Raw genomic sequence first — 18,186 nt, forward strand, 5'->3', positions numbered from 1 at the left:
AAACGTTCTCCTCAACGGGAGCCGTCATGACATGATACACGACCCCCTCTTCTCATCGGCCCGGCGGTGGTGCTTCGGGACGTGATTCTCCAAGGCGCAGCACAACGGGTGCGCGTGCGGTCCGAAACACTCCGGTCCCATGTCGATCACCCTCGCCTTCCTGTTGCCCCATCCCTCGCCGTAGTTGGCCGTGGCGTGATACACGCAGTACACCCTGCTCCGGTCCCGCGGGTTCGGCAGGAAACTCGCGTGGCCCGGGCCGAAGGGCCCGCCGCACCGCTTGTGGCTCTTCATCAGCGGCGTCGAGCGCTTCGCCCAGCTCGCCGGGTTCAGGGGATCCTGTCCCACGAGAGGGAGGAGGCCGAGCTTGTAGTGGCTCGTCCAGCTGCCGTCGGCGGAGTAGACGATGCCGCGGAAGACGCCCGGTATGTTGACCCACGTCGGGCCCTCGTTGACCCCGCGCCGGCCGTCGTCGGGCCTCTCCCACTCTAGCTCGGCGCGGGAGATGCACACCAGCGTCTCGGTGAGCGCCCGCTCCGGCCCGGCCATCTTGATGAGGAAGAGGTCCTGCTCCGTGTCGGAGTGGTCGCCGATGGGCCAGCCGGACCAGCAGCAGTAGAGGTCCCTGCCGTCGGGGCTGAAGACGGTGGCGTCGATGGACCAGTGGTCCGGCATGCCCTTGAGGGGGCCGAGGAACTCCCAGGCGGAGGCGTCCATGGGGTCCTGGGAGGCGCAGCGGAGGACCGTGGTGCGGTGGCCCGGGTTGCCGACGCCGGGGGGCGCGCCGCAGGTGTAGACGTACCAGCGGCCGGCGAGGTAGTGGAGCTCGGGGGCCCAGATGTTGACGGACCAGGGGGATCCGGGGGCCGGGTGCCAGATTGTCGATTTTTGGGGGTGGTGGAAGTCTTCGAGCGTGGGCGAGGACCAGATCTCGATGCGGTTGTCGAGGGTGAATGTGAAGTAGAACCGGCCGTTGCCTGCTATGATCCAGGGGTCGGGGGTGTCGATGTTGCAGATTGTCTTGTTGGACATTTTTTGGTGATGTTGCAGTGATGTTGTCAGGATTGATGAAATCTCGGATGTGCGTGTCGAAAGAAGCAATGAGCGTCAGGGGTAGTGGTGAAGTTACTGTTGGTTTGTCTTTGAGATTGCGTTGTGATGGTTGGAAATCGCACGTGGTTTGGAGAAAGTGAGATGTGAGACTGATGAGAGTGAGAGCGGCGCGTTTGGACCGGCGAACGGGAACGTCACTGTGTTTCAGCCATAGTCATCTGATGATTCGGTTCTTGGGAGATGAGGGGATCTACAGGGACCGGGGCGTGTTGTATTTGGGGGTTTTGCGTCATTTCTCCGCATGCTCGGCCCTGGATTGATGAGCGGAGTTGTTTGGCTAGTTCGTTGCCAACGTGAATGCCGCTGTCGCGATGTTTTTCAGGTAATGGACCATCGTGTATTGGTACGGCCCCTTCGTTCAGTTCCGAGATGTTAAATGCCGTCCCTCGTCGTTGGGAAACAACTAGATAGCAACGGATGTCTTGTTTTCACCTAACTAAGCGACCATGCTTAGTCCCCGGGCCCCCAGACCCGAGGCATTAGCAGGGTGGTGGCTCCTAATCGATGTACTTCGAAGTCTCATCTTTTCCATCGTCTAAATGAGCCTGGTGTTTTGTGCGACGTCGATTTGGTGTAACCGGTCGCCGAGCTTTGCAGGAATTGGTCGTGAAACGTTCCCGACAAGCTGGTAAATGATCGCATAGAGATGCGGGAACGGGTGTCTGCGTCTCGATGTGAACAACGGAAACGTCCATAGCAACATACAATTAGAAAGAAAAGCAGTTGATAGAAATTGGGAGACCAACCCTTAAGTTCTTGATATGGGCAGTGCACATTTCACAGTGTTGGCCGGAGTTCCGCTCGTATCCCGCTTCCTTCGTTGATGACAGCCAGTGCTGCTTCGGCTTCGAGAGAAAACACCGACGGAGAATTTCATCAACATCGGGAATATTGTTGATGAAGCCTATGGCTTAGACTCATGGTTCCGAATCCGTGTCCGCAGGGCCTGTCTTCCAATCGGAGCGAGGCCGAGAGGGGCCCGGGCGATCTCGGTCGAGTGGGTCCCGATCAAGTGGATACCGTTGCCGATTCCGTTCCCGTTCCCGTTGGTTTCTTTTCCAGCGGTGCCTGGCTTGGACTCCGTGCTGCGCCATCCTGCCACCGAATCCTTCCCATATGCTTATTTTTATACCAGACCAACGATTTTCGGTCTCTGAGGCTTTCTCAGGGTCGTTGCAGATGATGGGAATGGCGTATTCACGGCCACGACAGCAAAGCTCTTGGCGCTAAAGTTCGTCCCTTGGGATGTCGTGTTGCTTGACTGCCGTGCTGCGCCTCGGCGTGTCTTGAATCCTTTGCAACGCGTCTTCGGTATCACCAGTTTCGATGAGTCGCTCGGTGTTAGTAGTCGATGGTTTGAGCTGCGGAGACATATTGAGACTTTAGGACATAAGAATCACCTAAATCGCTCAATATTGCACGAGCAGAATGCCTCCAATCCCATCGCATCAGCATTAAACTTATATCACAACACCTCATATCTTCCAAGACTTGATTGCCAGGAAACTTATGATCTTCTGCCGTATTCTGTCTTTTACATTTCTTTCAGCCGTGTTCCAGGCGAACACTTTCCCTCGCGATGGCTACCTCCTACGACAACAGTAACAGAAGCACGCCAGCTAACATCAACCTCATCAATATTGAGAGTATCGACTCAACAGAACCCAGCATCACCTACTCGAGGGAGTCCGGACCCAGTCGAAACCACAAACTGCATCTAGGAGGGCATAGCCGAGACGGCTCCGCAAACCCCCTCATGAAGCCACCGAGCGAAACATCATCCAACCACGAGGACAGCGACGAAGACCTACCTCTCGGCCAAGCCATCCGCCGATACCCAAAGTTCGTAGCATACGCCCTCTCGCTCACCATCATCGTCCTCGGATGGGGCTACGCCCTCGTCATCGTCGGCACAATCGTCGCAGTCGAGTCCTTCCAGCACGACTACGGCGAAGTCCTCGACGGCGAGTGGATCATCCCGGCACTCTGGGTCTCCCTGTGGTCCGCAGCCATCCCTCTGGGCATGGCCTTCGGCTCCGTCTTCGCGGGATGGTACCAAGACCGCGTCGGACGCCGTGTAAGCCTGAGAACGGGGAGTGTCATCTGCGCGGTCGGCGTCGCGGGCATCTTCTTCTCGTACATCCCATCCGACATCACCGCCATGCGATCCATGTTCTTCGTCGGTAAGACTGTCCAGGGCTTCGCCATCGGCATCCTCAAAGTCACCGCCCTGACGTATATCTCCGAAACCGCACCGACGTCGCTCCGCGGCTCGGCGCTAGCTCTCGTGCCGACGGGTAACCTCGTCGGCCAGCTGATCGGATCGATCGTGCTCTTCGTCTTGAACACGTATCCGGGACGGGCCGGATATCTCGCCTCCTTCGGATCCCAGTGGACGTTGGGCGTCTTGCCCTTCGCGCTTTCTCTCATTCTTCCGGAGAGCCCGGCGTACCTGGAAGAGAAGGGTCATTCGGAGAAGGCTCTCGAGTCTGCACGCAAGCTCTATGCTCCCCGTGCTGACGCTCTCCGAGCTCTCCAGAAGATCCGGGCTAGTATCTTGGAGGAGAAAGAAAACTCCTCGGGCGCCACTTACTTGAGCTGTTTCCAAGGCACCAACCGCCGCCGAACCAACATTGTGATTCTGGCCAACCTGCTCCCCGCCATGTTCGGACTCGACCTCATCTCCAAGTCGAGCTACTTCCTCCAGACCCTCGGCATGAAATCGAGCATAAGCCTGATGATCCTCATCGGCGGCATCGTCGCCGGGACAATCGCCAATCTCGCCGGGCTGTGGATCCTGTCCCGCGTCGGCCGGAGAAAAGTATCACTCATCTCTCTAATCGCAACGACCGTTCTCTGGGTCGGTGTGAGCATTTCCGGATTCTGGACAGGTCCGGCGGTCGCGTACTTCACGGCCGGCGGATGTATAGCCATTGTCATCATCTGCGGCATGGGTGTCTGGCCCGCGGGTTATGCCATCATGGGCGAGAGCAGCTCCTTGAGGTTGCGGGCTAAGTCTCAGGGCGTAGGGAGTGTGGTGCAGCAGGCTTCTTCTGTTGTGATGAATATCGTCCTCCCGTACGCCTTCAACAAGGATGCCGGACATCTGGGAGCCAAAACCGGGTTTATCTTTGTCGGACTGTGCGCGATCGCCGTTGTGGTTTGTTTCTACTATCTACCGGAGATGAAGGGTCGGAGTGTGATCGAGATTGATCGCATGTTTGAGCTTAGGCTTCCTGCTCGCGAGTTCAAGCATTGGAGGGGAGATGAGGAAGAGTCGGCATAAAGAAGACAATGTGAGATGATGTATGAGAATGACAGTTATTGAATCTTTAGCAATAGAATCAGGGCGTTATGATTGGACAATTAGTACAATAGCTTTTATAAGTCATTTATGGACCACGGTTAATGAATCTCATTTGTTTTTGCTCCGGGACGGCTAGTATTGGCTAGATTGAGTGACATGCCGAAGCCCCGTCTTTTTGTCATAAACACCGATATGCTTAGAATTCAGTTGCAATCATTGTCGTTTGCAACTGAACAATACCTAACTAGGTGTTTCGGTCATGATCTGATAGTAGATAACAGGACGAGACGAGTTATTCGATATCAATATCGCCCAAAAGAGCTACTGGCTCACTCCATTGTTCTCACCAATCCTCAGCAAGTACTTCTTGGCAGAGTTCTTCCCGGCCTCTAGGTCCTTCAACGCCCCCTCCAGAGCATCCAATCCACCAGTGAGCACCTCGTACGGATGGCCGGCAAACCAGCCCTCCTCCAGCCCGAGGCCCATGAACGGGAAGAAGACGGCCCCGAACTCCCTATCCCCGAGCACCGCCCCTGGACCCGGTCTCGGCGAGTGAACAGTTCCGACCATGATGTTGGTCACCGTAGCGGACACCTCCTTGGATGGCACCGGCAGGACGGTGACGATCCTACCCCGGCCGGGCGCGAGAGCCTTATCGACCGCCAGAAGCGTCCGTGTCTCGGAGACGGTGTCGAAGGCTTGGAGGACCGCGTCTCCGCCCGCGATGCGTTCGATCTCGTCGATGACGTGGGATTCTCCCTTGCGGTAGTCGATGACTGCGTCGCCTCGGTCCTTGTTGAGCAGGGTCTCGACGTACGGGATGCCATTCCCAGCGACGGCGATGATGGGGTGGACGCCAGAGAGCGCGGCCAGCTTGATGGCGAAGGAGCCTACTGCGGTTGCGCCGCCATAGATGACCAGAGGGAGGGGCTGAGTGGCCGGGTTCCAGGGGAGTGGGAGATCGAGTGTCTGGTAGAGCCCGAGAGCGGCCGTCATCGCGGCCAGAGGGATCGTTGCTGCCTCTGTGACGATGTCAATCCTTTCCCCCGCAAGATTAGTTTCCTTCATTGCTCACCTTCGAAAGTAGTATGGTCCGGTAGGCGGAAAGTCGACCGAGCCCACGCGATCGAGTACTCGGCATAGCTCCCGTGAGGAGTGCCCATCTCGTGGAAGGCGGCCACGCGGTCGCCCTTCTGAAAGCCCGAGACGCCCTCGCCCACTGCTTCCACGTAACCGGCGATGTCGTCGCCGTGGTTGGCAGGCTCGGCGTTGGGGGCCCAGACCTTTGGCATCTTCCAGTCCTTAGGATTGGTCCCCGAGACCACGGTCCGGATCAGGAGCTGGCCTGGGCCAGGGGCTGGGACGGGCACATCGTGGACCGTCACGCGGAGGGCGTTGTCGATAAGTGCTTCCTTCATTGTAGGATTTTGTGAGGTTGAAGATGTTGATGGTCTGTTGAAGGATATGAGAGTTCCGATTCTTGCTGGCTAAAAGAACTACGAGTTGAACTGGGAGATGCTACTTATATTGCCGTTGATGATCGAGCGTCCGTTGTGACTTCTCGCTGCTGAGCGTGTATTTGCCGGGTGAAGACCCGAAGCAACATCCACTGCTCGTCCTAATGTCTGCCAGGTTGGCCATGATGACCAAGCCATCTTGACTCTTGAAGCCATGCCCACGATAGACCCCGAATTGCGTTGTTGAGGTTCGATGGTGGTGACAAATGGCTTTTCACGTATTCTCTAAAGGCCGTCTGCTTTTGTTCAGCAATCGGCTCAACAATCTGTCCGAACGCGCGACTTGCAAGGATCCATCGGACAAGTCCACTGTCACGCAAAGCCGCTCGGGGTGGACCCAACGCCGGGTTTGGCAACGTTCGCCTGAGTCATCTACAGGAGGAAGACAACGCCTTCACATTATTCTGGATGGAAAGTTTAAACCTTGGGGAATACCACGATTATTTCTCGTGGATTACTTACCAAATGTCGGCCAAGGCTATTCTCCAAATTGTTAACCAGATGAAGCATTTACTTCACTAGGTACTTATTGTAACCTTGACACGACTAGAATAGTCCTAGCTAATTATCTCACTAACAAGAACTTTGAGTATCTACCAAAATGCTGTAGTATCACGAAAAATGTATACTCCTTGGGTATGGCGATATATTGACCAGAATAATAAGGGTGGCTGCATTATATTGCGCGGCATATTGCATTTGCTGCAGCATCGCGAAGTTATAAAAACTAGCAAGATTGAGATAGACGACTGTCAAGCTACTAGGATGATCGCGGAGCGTTTATTTTGGATCAACGAGACCGCAGTCTTTATAAGCCGTTCAACGATCAAAGTACTTACCAGGAGTATGTAGCTTGAAAGCCATCAACTCTGACCATCGTTTGCAGCTGCTCGGTGAACTCAAATGGGGCTTCGGCCCTGCTCTGACTGTAGATAGCAAGCCGAGATGGCGCTGATGGTGCCCTGTCCGGCGGTTGAAAACGTTTTCAGTTTTGCTAATGATGAGAAGAGATGTCGCTTAATTTACTACAGATTTTGAGAATACCACGTAAGGTCTCAGTTCCGATCTGGCTCCCAGTCCGTCGGCTCCCAGTCCGTCAATTCCAGATCTGCCACCCCCTGATTATTGAATAGCGGATTGTTATATGTGAATCCCTCATTGATGAACGGCAGGTTGTTGAATATTATTCCCGGATCTGCCACCCCCTCATTCGTCAATGGCGGATTGTTGAATGTGAATCCCTCATTGGTGAACGGCAGGTTGTTGAATGTTATTCTCTCATCGATGTAAGACGTGCTGTTAACTGCAGTCTCCTCGGCGATTCCCCATTCGAGCTCTCTCCGACGGCTGTTTTCGGCATAGAGGCCTTCATTTGCGCTGGTCATGGCGTCGGTGAACAGAGCATCTCTGGGTGACTGGGACAGAGTTCTTCGTTCATCGAGAGCCGGCTCCAGGAGGTCATCTCCCCGCTCGGTGGCATGAGGTGCTTCTTCTTCTCGTAAGCAACTGACTGAATCCTCCTCATCATCCTGTTCGGTTGGTTCATCAACCACCTCGTGCTCTGACCCAGGACCTTCCGTGTCAACAAATTCGACCTCGTCTTCCGAAGACCAGGTGTCCTGATCGCTCATCTTAGATGACCAAATCCATTTCGAAATTCCTGACTTTCTTTTCCTATAACAGTAGTGACTGTCGTCATCTGCCCAATATCTCCGATCATTCCATACCTTATGATCAGAAGCTGTCCATTCCCTATGCATCTTCAACACCTTTTCTACTGCCCCGTGACCATTGCTTTGGGCCAGTTGTATGGCTCGCATATAGCTCAGCCGAAAATTTCCTTTCGTTCGCGTCCCGCAACTGAGTAAAAGCTGAACTATTTCTAGAGCCCCCTTCTCTGCGGCTGTTTGTAGAGGCGTTCGCTTCTTTTCCATAATCCCTGCCCAGCTAGGAGACGATGGCGCTTCATTGATGTCAGCCCCAAGGTCTATCAATCTGTTGACAAGACCAATCCAGCCGCGTCGAACCGCCGTGTGCAACGCTGAGTTTTCGTTAAAGCTTGCCGGAGCATTGACGTTAGCACCCGCCTCGAGAAGCAGATTTACCATGTTCATGTTACCCGAACCAATGGCTTCCCTGAGAAGATATTTTCCACGCTGGACATCCTCCTTCATGTCGATGATATCTCCGTCAAGGCTCAACAATACATGAACCACATCTTCTCTGTCAGCGCGAAGTGCATAAGCCAATGCCTCCATGTGGCAGTTTCTGTTGTTGAGACTCGGAAAACATGATAAATATCGGACGATTTCTATCGTGCTTTCATATGCTGCATGGCAAAGTATTGAAGAATCTGGATAGTACCCATGGTCTTGAAGCTTCGCAATGGATTTCTTGGACCGGAGAGCGAACAGGAAGGGGGAAATAACCTTTTTGCATCTCTCGTGTGCATACCAGAAAGGCATGCCATCTTCATCGCAGAGTTCAGCAATTTGGTCGCCAAGAAACTGGATTATATGTACCTTCCAACCTGTTGGGTCAACAGGAAATGCCGCCAATGTTGGCGCTTCGAAGGCATCTAGAAGCAAGTCGAGGACCTCTTGCTTCTCGTAGAAAGCGGCAATGCCAATAGCTAAGCCCTCCAGGTACGACGGTTCGACTTCCTTTGGGCGCCTGTTTAGAAGGACTTTGATAAGCTTGGTCGCAGTAGACGAGGTGCTCAACACTGCGGCACAGAGGCTGCCGGCATCATAAACTGCAGGAGTTCGTGCCATGACGTTCTTCAACGTTTCGTTGCAACCACTGAGGATGGCTGCTTCAAGCATCGACATGCCATCGTTTGTGAGAGGGTGGACGTGATTCCTCTCAGGATATTCCTCCACATCCTCAAGTTCCGGAGGACTGATGGTTGGTACCAAAAGGCTTTGGGCGACACCAATCCTATCACAAAAGATGATCTCTTCCGCAAGTCTCCATTCGCCCAAGAGCGTTGCTTGTACAGCCTCTCCACCCTTGAGAGATGCACCAGAACAAAGCAGCATTCTGACAACCACTAGGCAGTCATCATTTACTTGCGAATGCATACTGCCTCCGCGCATATTCAGAGCCGCCTGCAGGGGTGTGCGGCCGTCCTCCCCACACCAGTTGATGTCTGCTTTAGCCGCCAATCCGAAGGACACAAGCTGAACGTCCTGAGGATAGCATGCGCCGTAGTGGATGATCCAGTCTGGTACTTGTGCTCCGAGGTCATGTAACAAAAGCACGGTAGGTCTTTCCTCGCCTAAGATGGCAGCCCCCATAACATTGCTCAGCGAGGGCCAATGTTCATCCCCAAGTTCTCCTTTGACATTTCCTTTGAAGTTGAGGATGAACCATTGGTCTGTGCTGTAGGAATTAAACGCCTCTAACTCTTTGACCGCCACAATTGCATTAGCGTCAGCACCTGCGCGTAGCAAGACTTTGACAATAGAATTATACCCCTGTCTTGCTGAAAGATGAAGAGGTGAAGGTAATTCCAAAGGGAACCCAGCACCATCCACGTTTGCTCCATGTTTCAGCAAGAATACGCAAGTTTCGAGCTGTCCCCAGAATGCCGCCATGTGTAGCGCAGTGAATCCACAACTATCAGCGATTGTAATCTTGTAGCCATTTTTTGCTAACTCAGCAAGAATTGAGTCATGGCCCCAAGACGCCGCAGCTAGGAAGACATCTGGCGAAATGAAATGACCATCTTGCGGTGCTGACCCATGTCGGTCTGCATATTTTAGCAAAAGCTGCATGGTTTGTCTTGCTGTTTCTTCACCACTTGTTTCCATGGCACATCCGATGACACTGAGCCTTGCGCGATGGCCCAGTGTGCTCGATCCGTTATGGTACAGCAATCTTGATGAATTGGAAGCAATGCACCAGAACAAAGGGTCGGCGCCATTCTGTAGAAGTATCTCCATGAGTTTGGTTCGACGTAGTTGTACTGCTAGCATGAGAGCAGAAGGGTCCGAATAACTCGACTTTCGATTTCCATCTTCGTTCAATGAGAACCCAACTTCTAAAAGCCGCTGGAGCAGGACTGCTCCAGTATCGCCGTGAACCTCAATTACATCTAGCAAAGGATTTCGGCGGTCAGCCAAACCAGGCCAGTCCAACCCAGCGTTGAGATCCAGCATCTCAAGTGCAATGCCAGGCTTACATCCGTTGATGACTGACCGCAGCGCTGAGCGAGGCGAATTAATATCATCCCGCGTAAACGCAACGGGGCTCTGCCCCGATCGAAGGAGCCAGCTGGTGAGGCTTTCGCTTCTTGTTCGCAAATCCCCATGATCAATGATGTCTTCGAGATTGACCACTTTCAGAGCCTTAATGAAAAGGTTGTCCGAGATTGATTCAACTGTCAAATCCTTGGATTGTCGAAAGGGGAATGGTTTGCTGGTGATACCAGACCAATCAAGAAGGTCAAGTATAAGGCGCCACTCGGACATTGTTGTTGGAAAGTTGTTGGATAACCAATATAGCATTGACTTCATCTGCTCGTGGACCTTCTCCAGAGGTGTTCCTCTGAGCATGAGTTGAGCACGGCTGGTATTCTCGTTCTCGTATGCTTCAGGTATCAATAACCCAAACGCGGTAGGAAGTTGGGAGACATGGTCCATATTAAGCCCCAGACAATCTAGACTCAGCGTTGGCATCAGTGGGCGCAGCCCATGAAGCAAGCTCAATCCCGTCGGATTAGGTGAGGTATTCAATTGTAGAACTTCTTGGGGTCAGATTCTGAATGCTTTTACAGGCAGATGCGGTACTGACGTGCTGGGATATTGCTTTGGAACTGCAGCCATGGAAGATTAGAAGGCCAGCGAATTGTCATCGGTACTGGCGATGGGGTTCGCAGGGAGATGAGAACCCCTTCGGGTGTGTTCGGTCTTGGAGGTTCTAGGCCAAGTCAATGGGAAAAAACATTAAAAACGATTAGCGATCAGGAGTGAACTTACGCATCCAACGGCTTGCCAACGAAGGCGGCTGGTATCTCCTGGTTTCTCTGGAAACCTTGTCGGGGTTCTGGATTTCCCCCGAAACGATGACCTGAGTCTTTCTCCCTCGACGGCTACCGCTTTGCAAGTGGTAGCCAATGTACTTCCAAGTAGCGTCGCCAAATGTCTTTGGTACTCTCTTGCGAACGCCCCATTTCTTAAGGATGTACTCGAGCTGGTGTTTGCTACGGAATATCAGTAAGGCACCAGGAGAAAGATGAGGCGTGACCTGTTACGTTACGAAGAAGCCATCCTTGCCGAGTGTTTCTCTCATGTCGCTCATAGTCTTGCCATCCTGAAACATTCGATGGATGGCGATCTTGTGTTTCTCCCACTCCGTAGCTGGTATCCGTTGTCTGGATGAAGCCATCATGAACAGGAAGTGTCTTAGTTCGAAGTCCAGTTGTAAACAACACACTTCCCTGCGCTCTGGTTGAGAGAGGGACGACATGAAGTGCAAGAGGGACAAAACCCCATCAATAAAATGTGCAGCAAGAGCCTGATGGCGCCTGCCAAGGCCGTGGAGTGCCTGGGGCGCATGCCACTGCGCCGCCTTATTGCCGTCCGATGCACATAAGATCGGGCGACCACTCACTGGCAGCATACAATATCTGAAAGCCAGCAAGAAGACTTGATTGGATAAGACATGCAGCTACCTGCATGCCCCGTCATGTATGTGTATGCTGAGCACAATCTCATTGGTTTGCGCCAAAGTCGGACAACAGGTGATGGCGCCAGCTAGCCGCAGCAGCAGAAGTCTCCCTAACCCATTCCCATATCCCGATCTGACACCTGGCCCACGAGCTGCACCTCGCCCTCTCTAAGCTTTGGGCGTGAGAGGCCGCTCGATATGCAGGCTACCGAGAGTGTACAGAGCTTGATCAAATTCGGCTGCTTGCCCCCTGGCGCGGACGTGTCGCTGAAATGTAATCTACCTAGCTCAGAGCCTGATCCTTCAAGAAGACGCTAATTAATGCGCGATTGCATCTGATTTCCCATGCTTGAGAATCCGACTTTGGTCTGAGCCAGTCAGAATTGGCTTCTGGATCCACCTCGGCCTCCATGTCCCTTTCAGATATTGTTGCCAATCGAATGATACTGCTGAGAGTCAACACTAGTCAGTGACGATACGTCTTTTCAGATATTGGAACCCGTGCTGCGATGCCAGTCCTTCTAGGCTTCGGATCTAGGCAACTTTTGTTATTCTTCCGTAAGTTTTGAGGACATCAGGAATAAAACCTGGCCAAATACGCTCCCGATGGGGCTATGGTAGGGCCATTCTCGCCATGTCGCAGACTCATTCGGATCTGAACATTTCAACAACAAACCGAGACAATCTCCGCCACAATCAAGGCTCACTATTCTTTCCAAAATCTCGCGAAATGGAAATTTCACTTGAAGCTATTTTAGCCATGGCGGCAATCGTTGTAGCACTTCCCCCAAGCGTTATTGTCATTTGGAGGGGTTCCCGTAATAGAAATCGCCGCCCCAATGCCAGTGAGTACACGCGTAGGCTGAGAGCACATCACGTTGCTTGGTCTCGGAAATTTAATGCTAAACGTCTTCAGCATTCCGTCATGACACGAATCATGCGGCGACATCTTTCGAGACTCTTCCTTATGAGGAACAGGAAATATCCCTACGGCGGCAGGCACACCCACCTTTCCGGTACTTCGCATATGCCACTCTACAAATGAGTATGGCATTGATTCCGATAGACTCCGTCGTTTATTGGTCTTCAGAGAGGGAAGATGTGAACACGACCGCGTTCGGACAGGAGGACCTGGAGCCATGAGATAGCAGAGTGAGAGGCCGGTCACTTTACGTTAGATATGTACTTATGGTTCATATAAATTTCTTTGTTGATGTAAATTGCAAGGTATTGATAGAAAAATACTTATCCTCATATGAATACTTGGAAGATAGATTGGTTGAGAAACTGACGGAAGTATGTACTAACATGTTTGTGCCCAGGGGATGGCTCAGAAGTCACCATGGTGATTGTTTCGGGCCTTGCTCAGACTGTAGATGGCAGACCGAGACGGACCCAGCGGATGACCAGTCCGCGGACCAAGATCACTGGTAGATGGCCAATATTAAACCACTGTTCATTCTGCAACGGTGGCATACTAGCCACACAAGTTGCAGACATATCAATCGCCAAATGATAATGGATACCAGGTCCGAAATCCCGTCGACTCACGTATGCTATTTCTATCCCCAAGAACAGCTTACTGAACCTCATTCTCTTCGAGACGCTACACAAAACTACACTTGTGCCAAGAATAAGCCCTCTAGGTAGGCAATCAGAACATCCGGGCTGATGACCCGGCCGCACCTCGGCACTTGGCGGACTAGGCATAGTCTCGGTATCCCAACGGGAAAGCAGTAAACTCAGCCTTGGCCTCATGGCACTCCACAGTCCAAGACCATTCAGGCTAAATGCTATCGCTTCGTTATTGGGTGATGCCCAGCCTTGTCATTCAATGGACGTCTCTGTCTGGCTGATCTCACCTTCCGTCTCTCTGTTTCTGTCCTCGTCAGTCGCTCAGCTGCCGGCATCATTTCTCTTGGACGGCTTGGAGGTATACCTTTTGTCCACCAGGACTGCTTCCAGGCAAATTGGACTTTGATCCCTGGCATATCTCATATGACAGAACTTCGCCTTTCCAAGAAGCGCAGACGGGAGGATCGCCCGACATGCCGGTTGAATGGTCGCAGCCCGCGTCTCCCCAGATATATAACCCCAGCTCCTCCGCTGCTGGCCGTGACCGGTGGAGGTTGCAGGTAGTGCCGTTTGATAATCGGCTTTCAGAGCATAAAACAACTGCGAATATTTCAAGCCAAATATGGGTCCCTTCTCGAAGATCAAGGGCTCGAAGCCCAACCGAGAAGCTACTGCACATGCTCAAGAGGAAGCCCCCGAGTTCGAGCATGTCACTTGGTATCGCGATCCTGGGCTAAGGAAGCTGTACTGGCACGCCTTCATCCTCTGCATCGCTTCTGCTAGCACTGGCTATGATGGGTACAGGTGGAAACATCCAGAGTTTCGTGCATCAGTTGACATGATATAGGATGTTCTTCAACTCTGTCCAGAACTTCGAATCATGGAAGGAGTACTTTGACTACCCGAGCGACCACCTCCTTGGTCTACTGGCTGCGCTTTATCAGATTGGCAGTCTAGGTTCCATCCCAATCGTGTGAGAATCGCGTTCTGGTATTCTTGACTGATGACATATGGCTTATCAACGGTTAATAGCCCGTACTTCACGGATCATTGGGGCCGTCGACTGCCTATCGTCATCGGAGGTGTGATCACCATTGCCGGTGCTGCGCTCCAGGCCTTCTGCCAGAATATGGGGGGTAAGAAGAAGACGAAGAAGCCCAAGACAAGATCTCAATTGATTGGGAGTAGGTTTCATGGGTGGTCGAGTCCTGCTTGGCTTCGGGAATTCATTCTCCCAGATGGCTTCGCCGATGCTTCTCACGGAAATCGCCCACCCTCAACATCGAGCAAGGCTCACTACCGTGTATAACTGCCTTTGGAATGTTGGAGCTCTACGTAAGCCCCGCCATGAGAAGTTGTACCTCATCTTGTATTGACAAATCCAAAGTTGTCGCGTGGACATCCTTCGGTACCGACTTCATGGACAATGAGTGGTCGTGGAGAATCCCAGCTCTCTTGCAGGCCCTCGTATGTGCATCGTAGAGATGTTGTTGAACATCCACTGACTTCTCATGTAGCCATCGGTCATTCAAGTGATTGGGATCTGGTGTAAGTTGAATCCAATTCTGGGACTAGTCTCGAGCTGATCGATCAGGGGTACCTGAGTCGCCACGATATTTGATCGCCAACGACAAGCTTGACCAGGCTATGACGATTCTGGCCAAGTACCACGCCAACGGAAATGTGGAGCATCCGACTGTGAAGTTCGAGTATCGTGAGATCACTGAAACCATCAAGATGGAACAGGCTGCCAAGGAGCACAGCAGTTATCTCGATTTCTTCCGCACTCCCGGCAACCGATATCGGTTTATGATCCTTATATCGCTCGGGATTTTCAGTCAGTGGTCCGGGAACGCAATAATTTCCAATTACACGAATATCCTGTACGAAAATGCTGGTATTCCCGGCTCGACAGAAAAGCTTGGCGTAAGTCTCGTTTCCCTTGGCCGAGAAAACTTGCATGAGTCTGGCTGACCCATGTGCCCTCCAGCTTTCCGCCGGCTCATCAATGGTTTCTCTCATTGTTTCCCTCTCCTTCGCGCTTCTGGTTGATAAATTCGGCCGCCGACCCATCTTTCTTCTCTCGACAGGAGGCATGTTTGGCACGTTCATCTTCTGGACCCTTACCTGCGCTCTTTACGAAGAGTACGGTTCACCGGGCGCAAACCATGCCATGATCTTCTTTATCTGGGTATTTAACGTCGCATATGCGATCGCGTGGTCTGGCCTCCTGATCAGTTATGCCGTCGAGATTCTACCTTACACGTTGCGAGCTAAGGGATTGATGATTCTGAACGTCGCGATTCAGTCAGCGCTGACGCTCAATAACTACGCTAATCCAGTCGCTTTGGACTACTTCGAAGGCGAGACCTGGAAGCTGTACCTCATCTACACAGTGAGTCGAATGGTGATGGAAATCATCCAGTAAATGGTATACTAATGTTTTGAATAGTGCTGGATCTTCCTTGAGCTCTGCTTCGTCTTCTTCAAGTATGTTGAGACGAAGGGGCCGACTCTTGAGGAACTTGCCAAAGTTATCGACGGAGCGCACGCGCAAGTGGCACAACTTGATATCCAGCAAATTGAGAAGGAGTCACAAATTCGTAATGGTCGTGATAGTGAGAACGCGGACGGTGTGTCTCGGATTATTCAGTCTACAGACGGCAAAGACCTCCACCGGAACTGAGTCGACGTCGTTGACTAACCGACCAGGTCGATGAGACAGCGGATGGGGCTTGACTGGGATTACTGAGGTAGAACATCCTGCATCATCATTCAATGTCTGGATCATGCAACTCGCTGGCTGCTGGAACCTATGGGTAATTCAGAAAACGAACCGTCTTGTATGAGACCAGACGTTCAAGCTTCCTGTCCCATAATCTGAGGGGAGCTCTTGTGTTGGTTGTCTAGTTCTCTCAACCAATCCAATCAAGTGAGACAATATCAACTCAAGTACATGGAGTACAGCTATCCAACATCAAGTAAACCAAGTTCTTCGATGTAGCTGATTGGGTTCTCACGTATGCCTTGAGTTCTTGCCCAGACATCAGAAGATGAATCCAGAAGCCGTTGTCATGAGGTTGGATGAGAAGCCCACGCTACCCTCAAAGCATCGACTACAGCGCTCGTTGGCCAGGCATGCTGACTTTCAAGATTCGCCATGAAGTCAACAATAGCTCTCTGTTCACCTTCGTCACGGAAATACTCCCCGCACAACGACACGCCAACACCAGCCGTCACCATGGCCGGCTGATCGCGGCAGTTGGAAAGCGCGAGCCCGCAGATCTTGCGCGTCGCTTCCCGTAGCAGCTCTTCCAGCGCCAGATTCGCCGCTTGCGCACCGATTCCCAGTCTCTGGTTCTTCGCGCTGTGTACCGCCAGTATTATGCGCATCAACTCGACATGCTGCAACGCGAGCACCTGGCAGCCGTTGGCTTGCCATATCCGCGGGAAGTACTGGCCCAAATCCGGTTCCCGCTCTTTGTATGCCAGAGGCTTGTAGTGGGGAGGTAGATGGGTATCCCAGTTGTGCTCGAAGGCTTTCAGGGCGTTCCACTGTTCCGTGCGAGATTTCGGGTCTTCGGATTCAACAATATTCTCGGAGGATGTTCCGAAACAGAACTGCAGCACGTATGCACACCAGACGAGGATTCGATTAGCCCAGTCGAAGTCGTCGGCTGCTGCGTCGGGCTCGAATTGGGAACAGTCCTCTGTGCCGTAGAGAGGAAGGCGAAATGGTCTTCGGTAGAGTAAGACAGACCAGATCTCCTGGCGGAGAGCTATGAGTGTAGCCGAGTGTCGTAATGAGGGCATATTTGGAGCATATATATCGGCACTCCGCGGAGGATGGTGAACGATGCTGAACAGACCTATGCTGTCCTCTTGCTGGGCATGGAATACGGCTTGGATGGCATTGATGTATGTCTCGGAGTCGGAACCGGTGAGATGGGCTGTTGCACGCTACCTGTTAGTCAATGTAGTAAATAAACGGCAGACATGGAAGTGATGTCTTACTGTCTACTTGTTCATGGTAGCGAAGAATCGTGATAGCAGTCAGGGCATCATCATTACAGGGATTGGCCGGATCGGTGGATGTGTCCATCAAGTATGATATGCACTTGTTGTGATAATGGATAGCAGACTCCTTGTTCAACTCGGGCAGCGGGATGCCATGAAACTCGATGACCTGATTTGGTCCCCTTTTCGACCAGAGTTGGGTTAGATATCTCGCGGCAGCTGTACATATTGCGTACATCAAGAGAGGGTTGTAGACTGCTCGCTGTGGCACAACCATGACATAATGGCGATCTCGATCGGTCGTGTCAAACTGGAGAACAAAGGTTAGTCCCAAAGCGGACCAAAGGTGAGACATCGTCGACGAGGATCCAAGCAACAATGCGACATCCCGGAAGAAAAGCAGCGGAAGATTCACGTACAGCGGCAGCGAGATTCTCGATGAAGCATCGTATTAGACACCCCTCTTGGAGACCCAACTTTGGGACACCGCCGATATTCGTCGAAACAGATGGAGGTCTAATAATCGGGTCCGAGATGGCGCAATCGGGATGTTGAGAGAGAAGACTTTGCCGTCTAACTCGGCCTTCAGAAGCAGCTCGATTCCACCCTTCAGGAATAGACCTGGGTACTGAGGGACTAAGTGCTGATATTCCAGTGAAGGGTGTGCCGACAGATGATGAAGCCGCCGGAGTGGCAACAGGTTGGAAGTTCACTATTCCTTCATGCTGTGTGTATGGTGGATCGTCGGTTTCCTCACTTGCTGTAGCAACGGGTAACGTCTCGGATACTGTCGAGGAGGATTGAGCCGATCGCCATCGAGTACTTCGCGATGGCCCGGTAACTTGACTCGAGGACTCAGACTGGCTACTCTGCCCTCTTTTAGAGAACGATTGTAAAACTTCTGCAGCTGCCGTGAGTTGGTCCGGTGGCTGGGCTTCTGTTGCCCGGATTGAGGCATCGAATGCCGGTACATCGGGGTTCGGA

The 18,186-nt window shown here is 52.4% G+C and overlaps 6 protein-coding genes across 6 annotated transcripts; 2 read left to right on the forward strand and 4 right to left on the reverse strand.

Moving 5' to 3' along the window:
- Window positions 1-24: 24 nt before the first annotated feature.
- On the reverse strand, window positions 25-1,032 carry CkaCkLH20_10479 (uncharacterized protein; the record flags this gene model as incomplete). The annotated part of the gene is made up of 1 exon (XM_038893193.1): window positions 25-1,032. The coding sequence occupies one exon, from the start codon at window positions 1,030-1,032 to the stop codon at window positions 25-27; it is 1,008 nt and encodes a 335-aa protein (XP_038741603.1).
- A 1,660-nt stretch (window positions 1,033-2,692) lies between these two features.
- On the forward strand, window positions 2,693-4,399 carry CkaCkLH20_10480 (uncharacterized protein; the record flags this gene model as incomplete). The annotated part of the gene is made up of 1 exon (XM_038893194.1): window positions 2,693-4,399. The coding sequence occupies one exon, from the start codon at window positions 2,693-2,695 to the stop codon at window positions 4,397-4,399; it is 1,707 nt and encodes a 568-aa protein (XP_038741604.1).
- A 342-nt stretch (window positions 4,400-4,741) lies between these two features.
- Window positions 4,742-5,838, reverse strand: CkaCkLH20_10481 (uncharacterized protein; the record flags this gene model as incomplete). The annotated part of the gene is made up of 2 exons (XM_038893195.1): window positions 4,742-5,442; window positions 5,496-5,838. 2 exons carry the CDS (start codon window positions 5,836-5,838, stop codon window positions 4,742-4,744), a joined length of 1,044 nt encoding a protein of 347 aa, XP_038741605.1.
- A 1,154-nt stretch (window positions 5,839-6,992) lies between these two features.
- CkaCkLH20_10482 (uncharacterized protein) lies at window positions 6,993-11,262 on the reverse strand (the record flags this gene model as incomplete). The annotated part of the gene is made up of 4 exons (XM_038893196.1): window positions 6,993-7,556; window positions 8,460-9,163; window positions 10,920-11,143; window positions 11,195-11,262. 4 exons carry the CDS (start codon window positions 11,260-11,262, stop codon window positions 6,993-6,995), a joined length of 1,560 nt encoding a protein of 519 aa, XP_038741606.1.
- A 2,545-nt stretch (window positions 11,263-13,807) lies between these two features.
- On the forward strand, window positions 13,808-15,871 carry CkaCkLH20_10483 (hexose transporter protein; the record flags this gene model as incomplete). Its single annotated transcript, XM_038893197.1, has 9 exons — window positions 13,808-13,983; window positions 14,033-14,158; window positions 14,218-14,321; window positions 14,374-14,520; window positions 14,573-14,652; window positions 14,703-14,733; window positions 14,780-15,111; window positions 15,176-15,580; window positions 15,638-15,871. 9 exons carry the CDS (start codon window positions 13,808-13,810, stop codon window positions 15,869-15,871), a joined length of 1,635 nt encoding a protein of 544 aa, XP_038741607.1.
- Window positions 15,872-16,257: 386 nt separating this feature from the next.
- CkaCkLH20_10484 (uncharacterized protein) lies at window positions 16,258-17,557 on the reverse strand (the record flags this gene model as incomplete). Its single annotated transcript, XM_038893198.1, has 4 exons — window positions 16,258-16,964; window positions 17,022-17,135; window positions 17,200-17,384; window positions 17,439-17,557. The coding sequence occupies 4 exons, from the start codon at window positions 17,555-17,557 to the stop codon at window positions 16,258-16,260; spliced, it is 1,125 nt and encodes a 374-aa protein (XP_038741608.1).
- Between the last annotated feature and the right edge of the window lie 629 nt (window positions 17,558-18,186).

Source organism: Colletotrichum karsti, assembly GCF_011947395.1.
Source record: "Colletotrichum karsti strain CkLH20 chromosome Unknown Scaffold40, whole genome shotgun sequence".
Lineage (NCBI taxonomy): Eukaryota > Fungi > Ascomycota > Sordariomycetes > Glomerellales > Glomerellaceae > Colletotrichum > Colletotrichum karsti.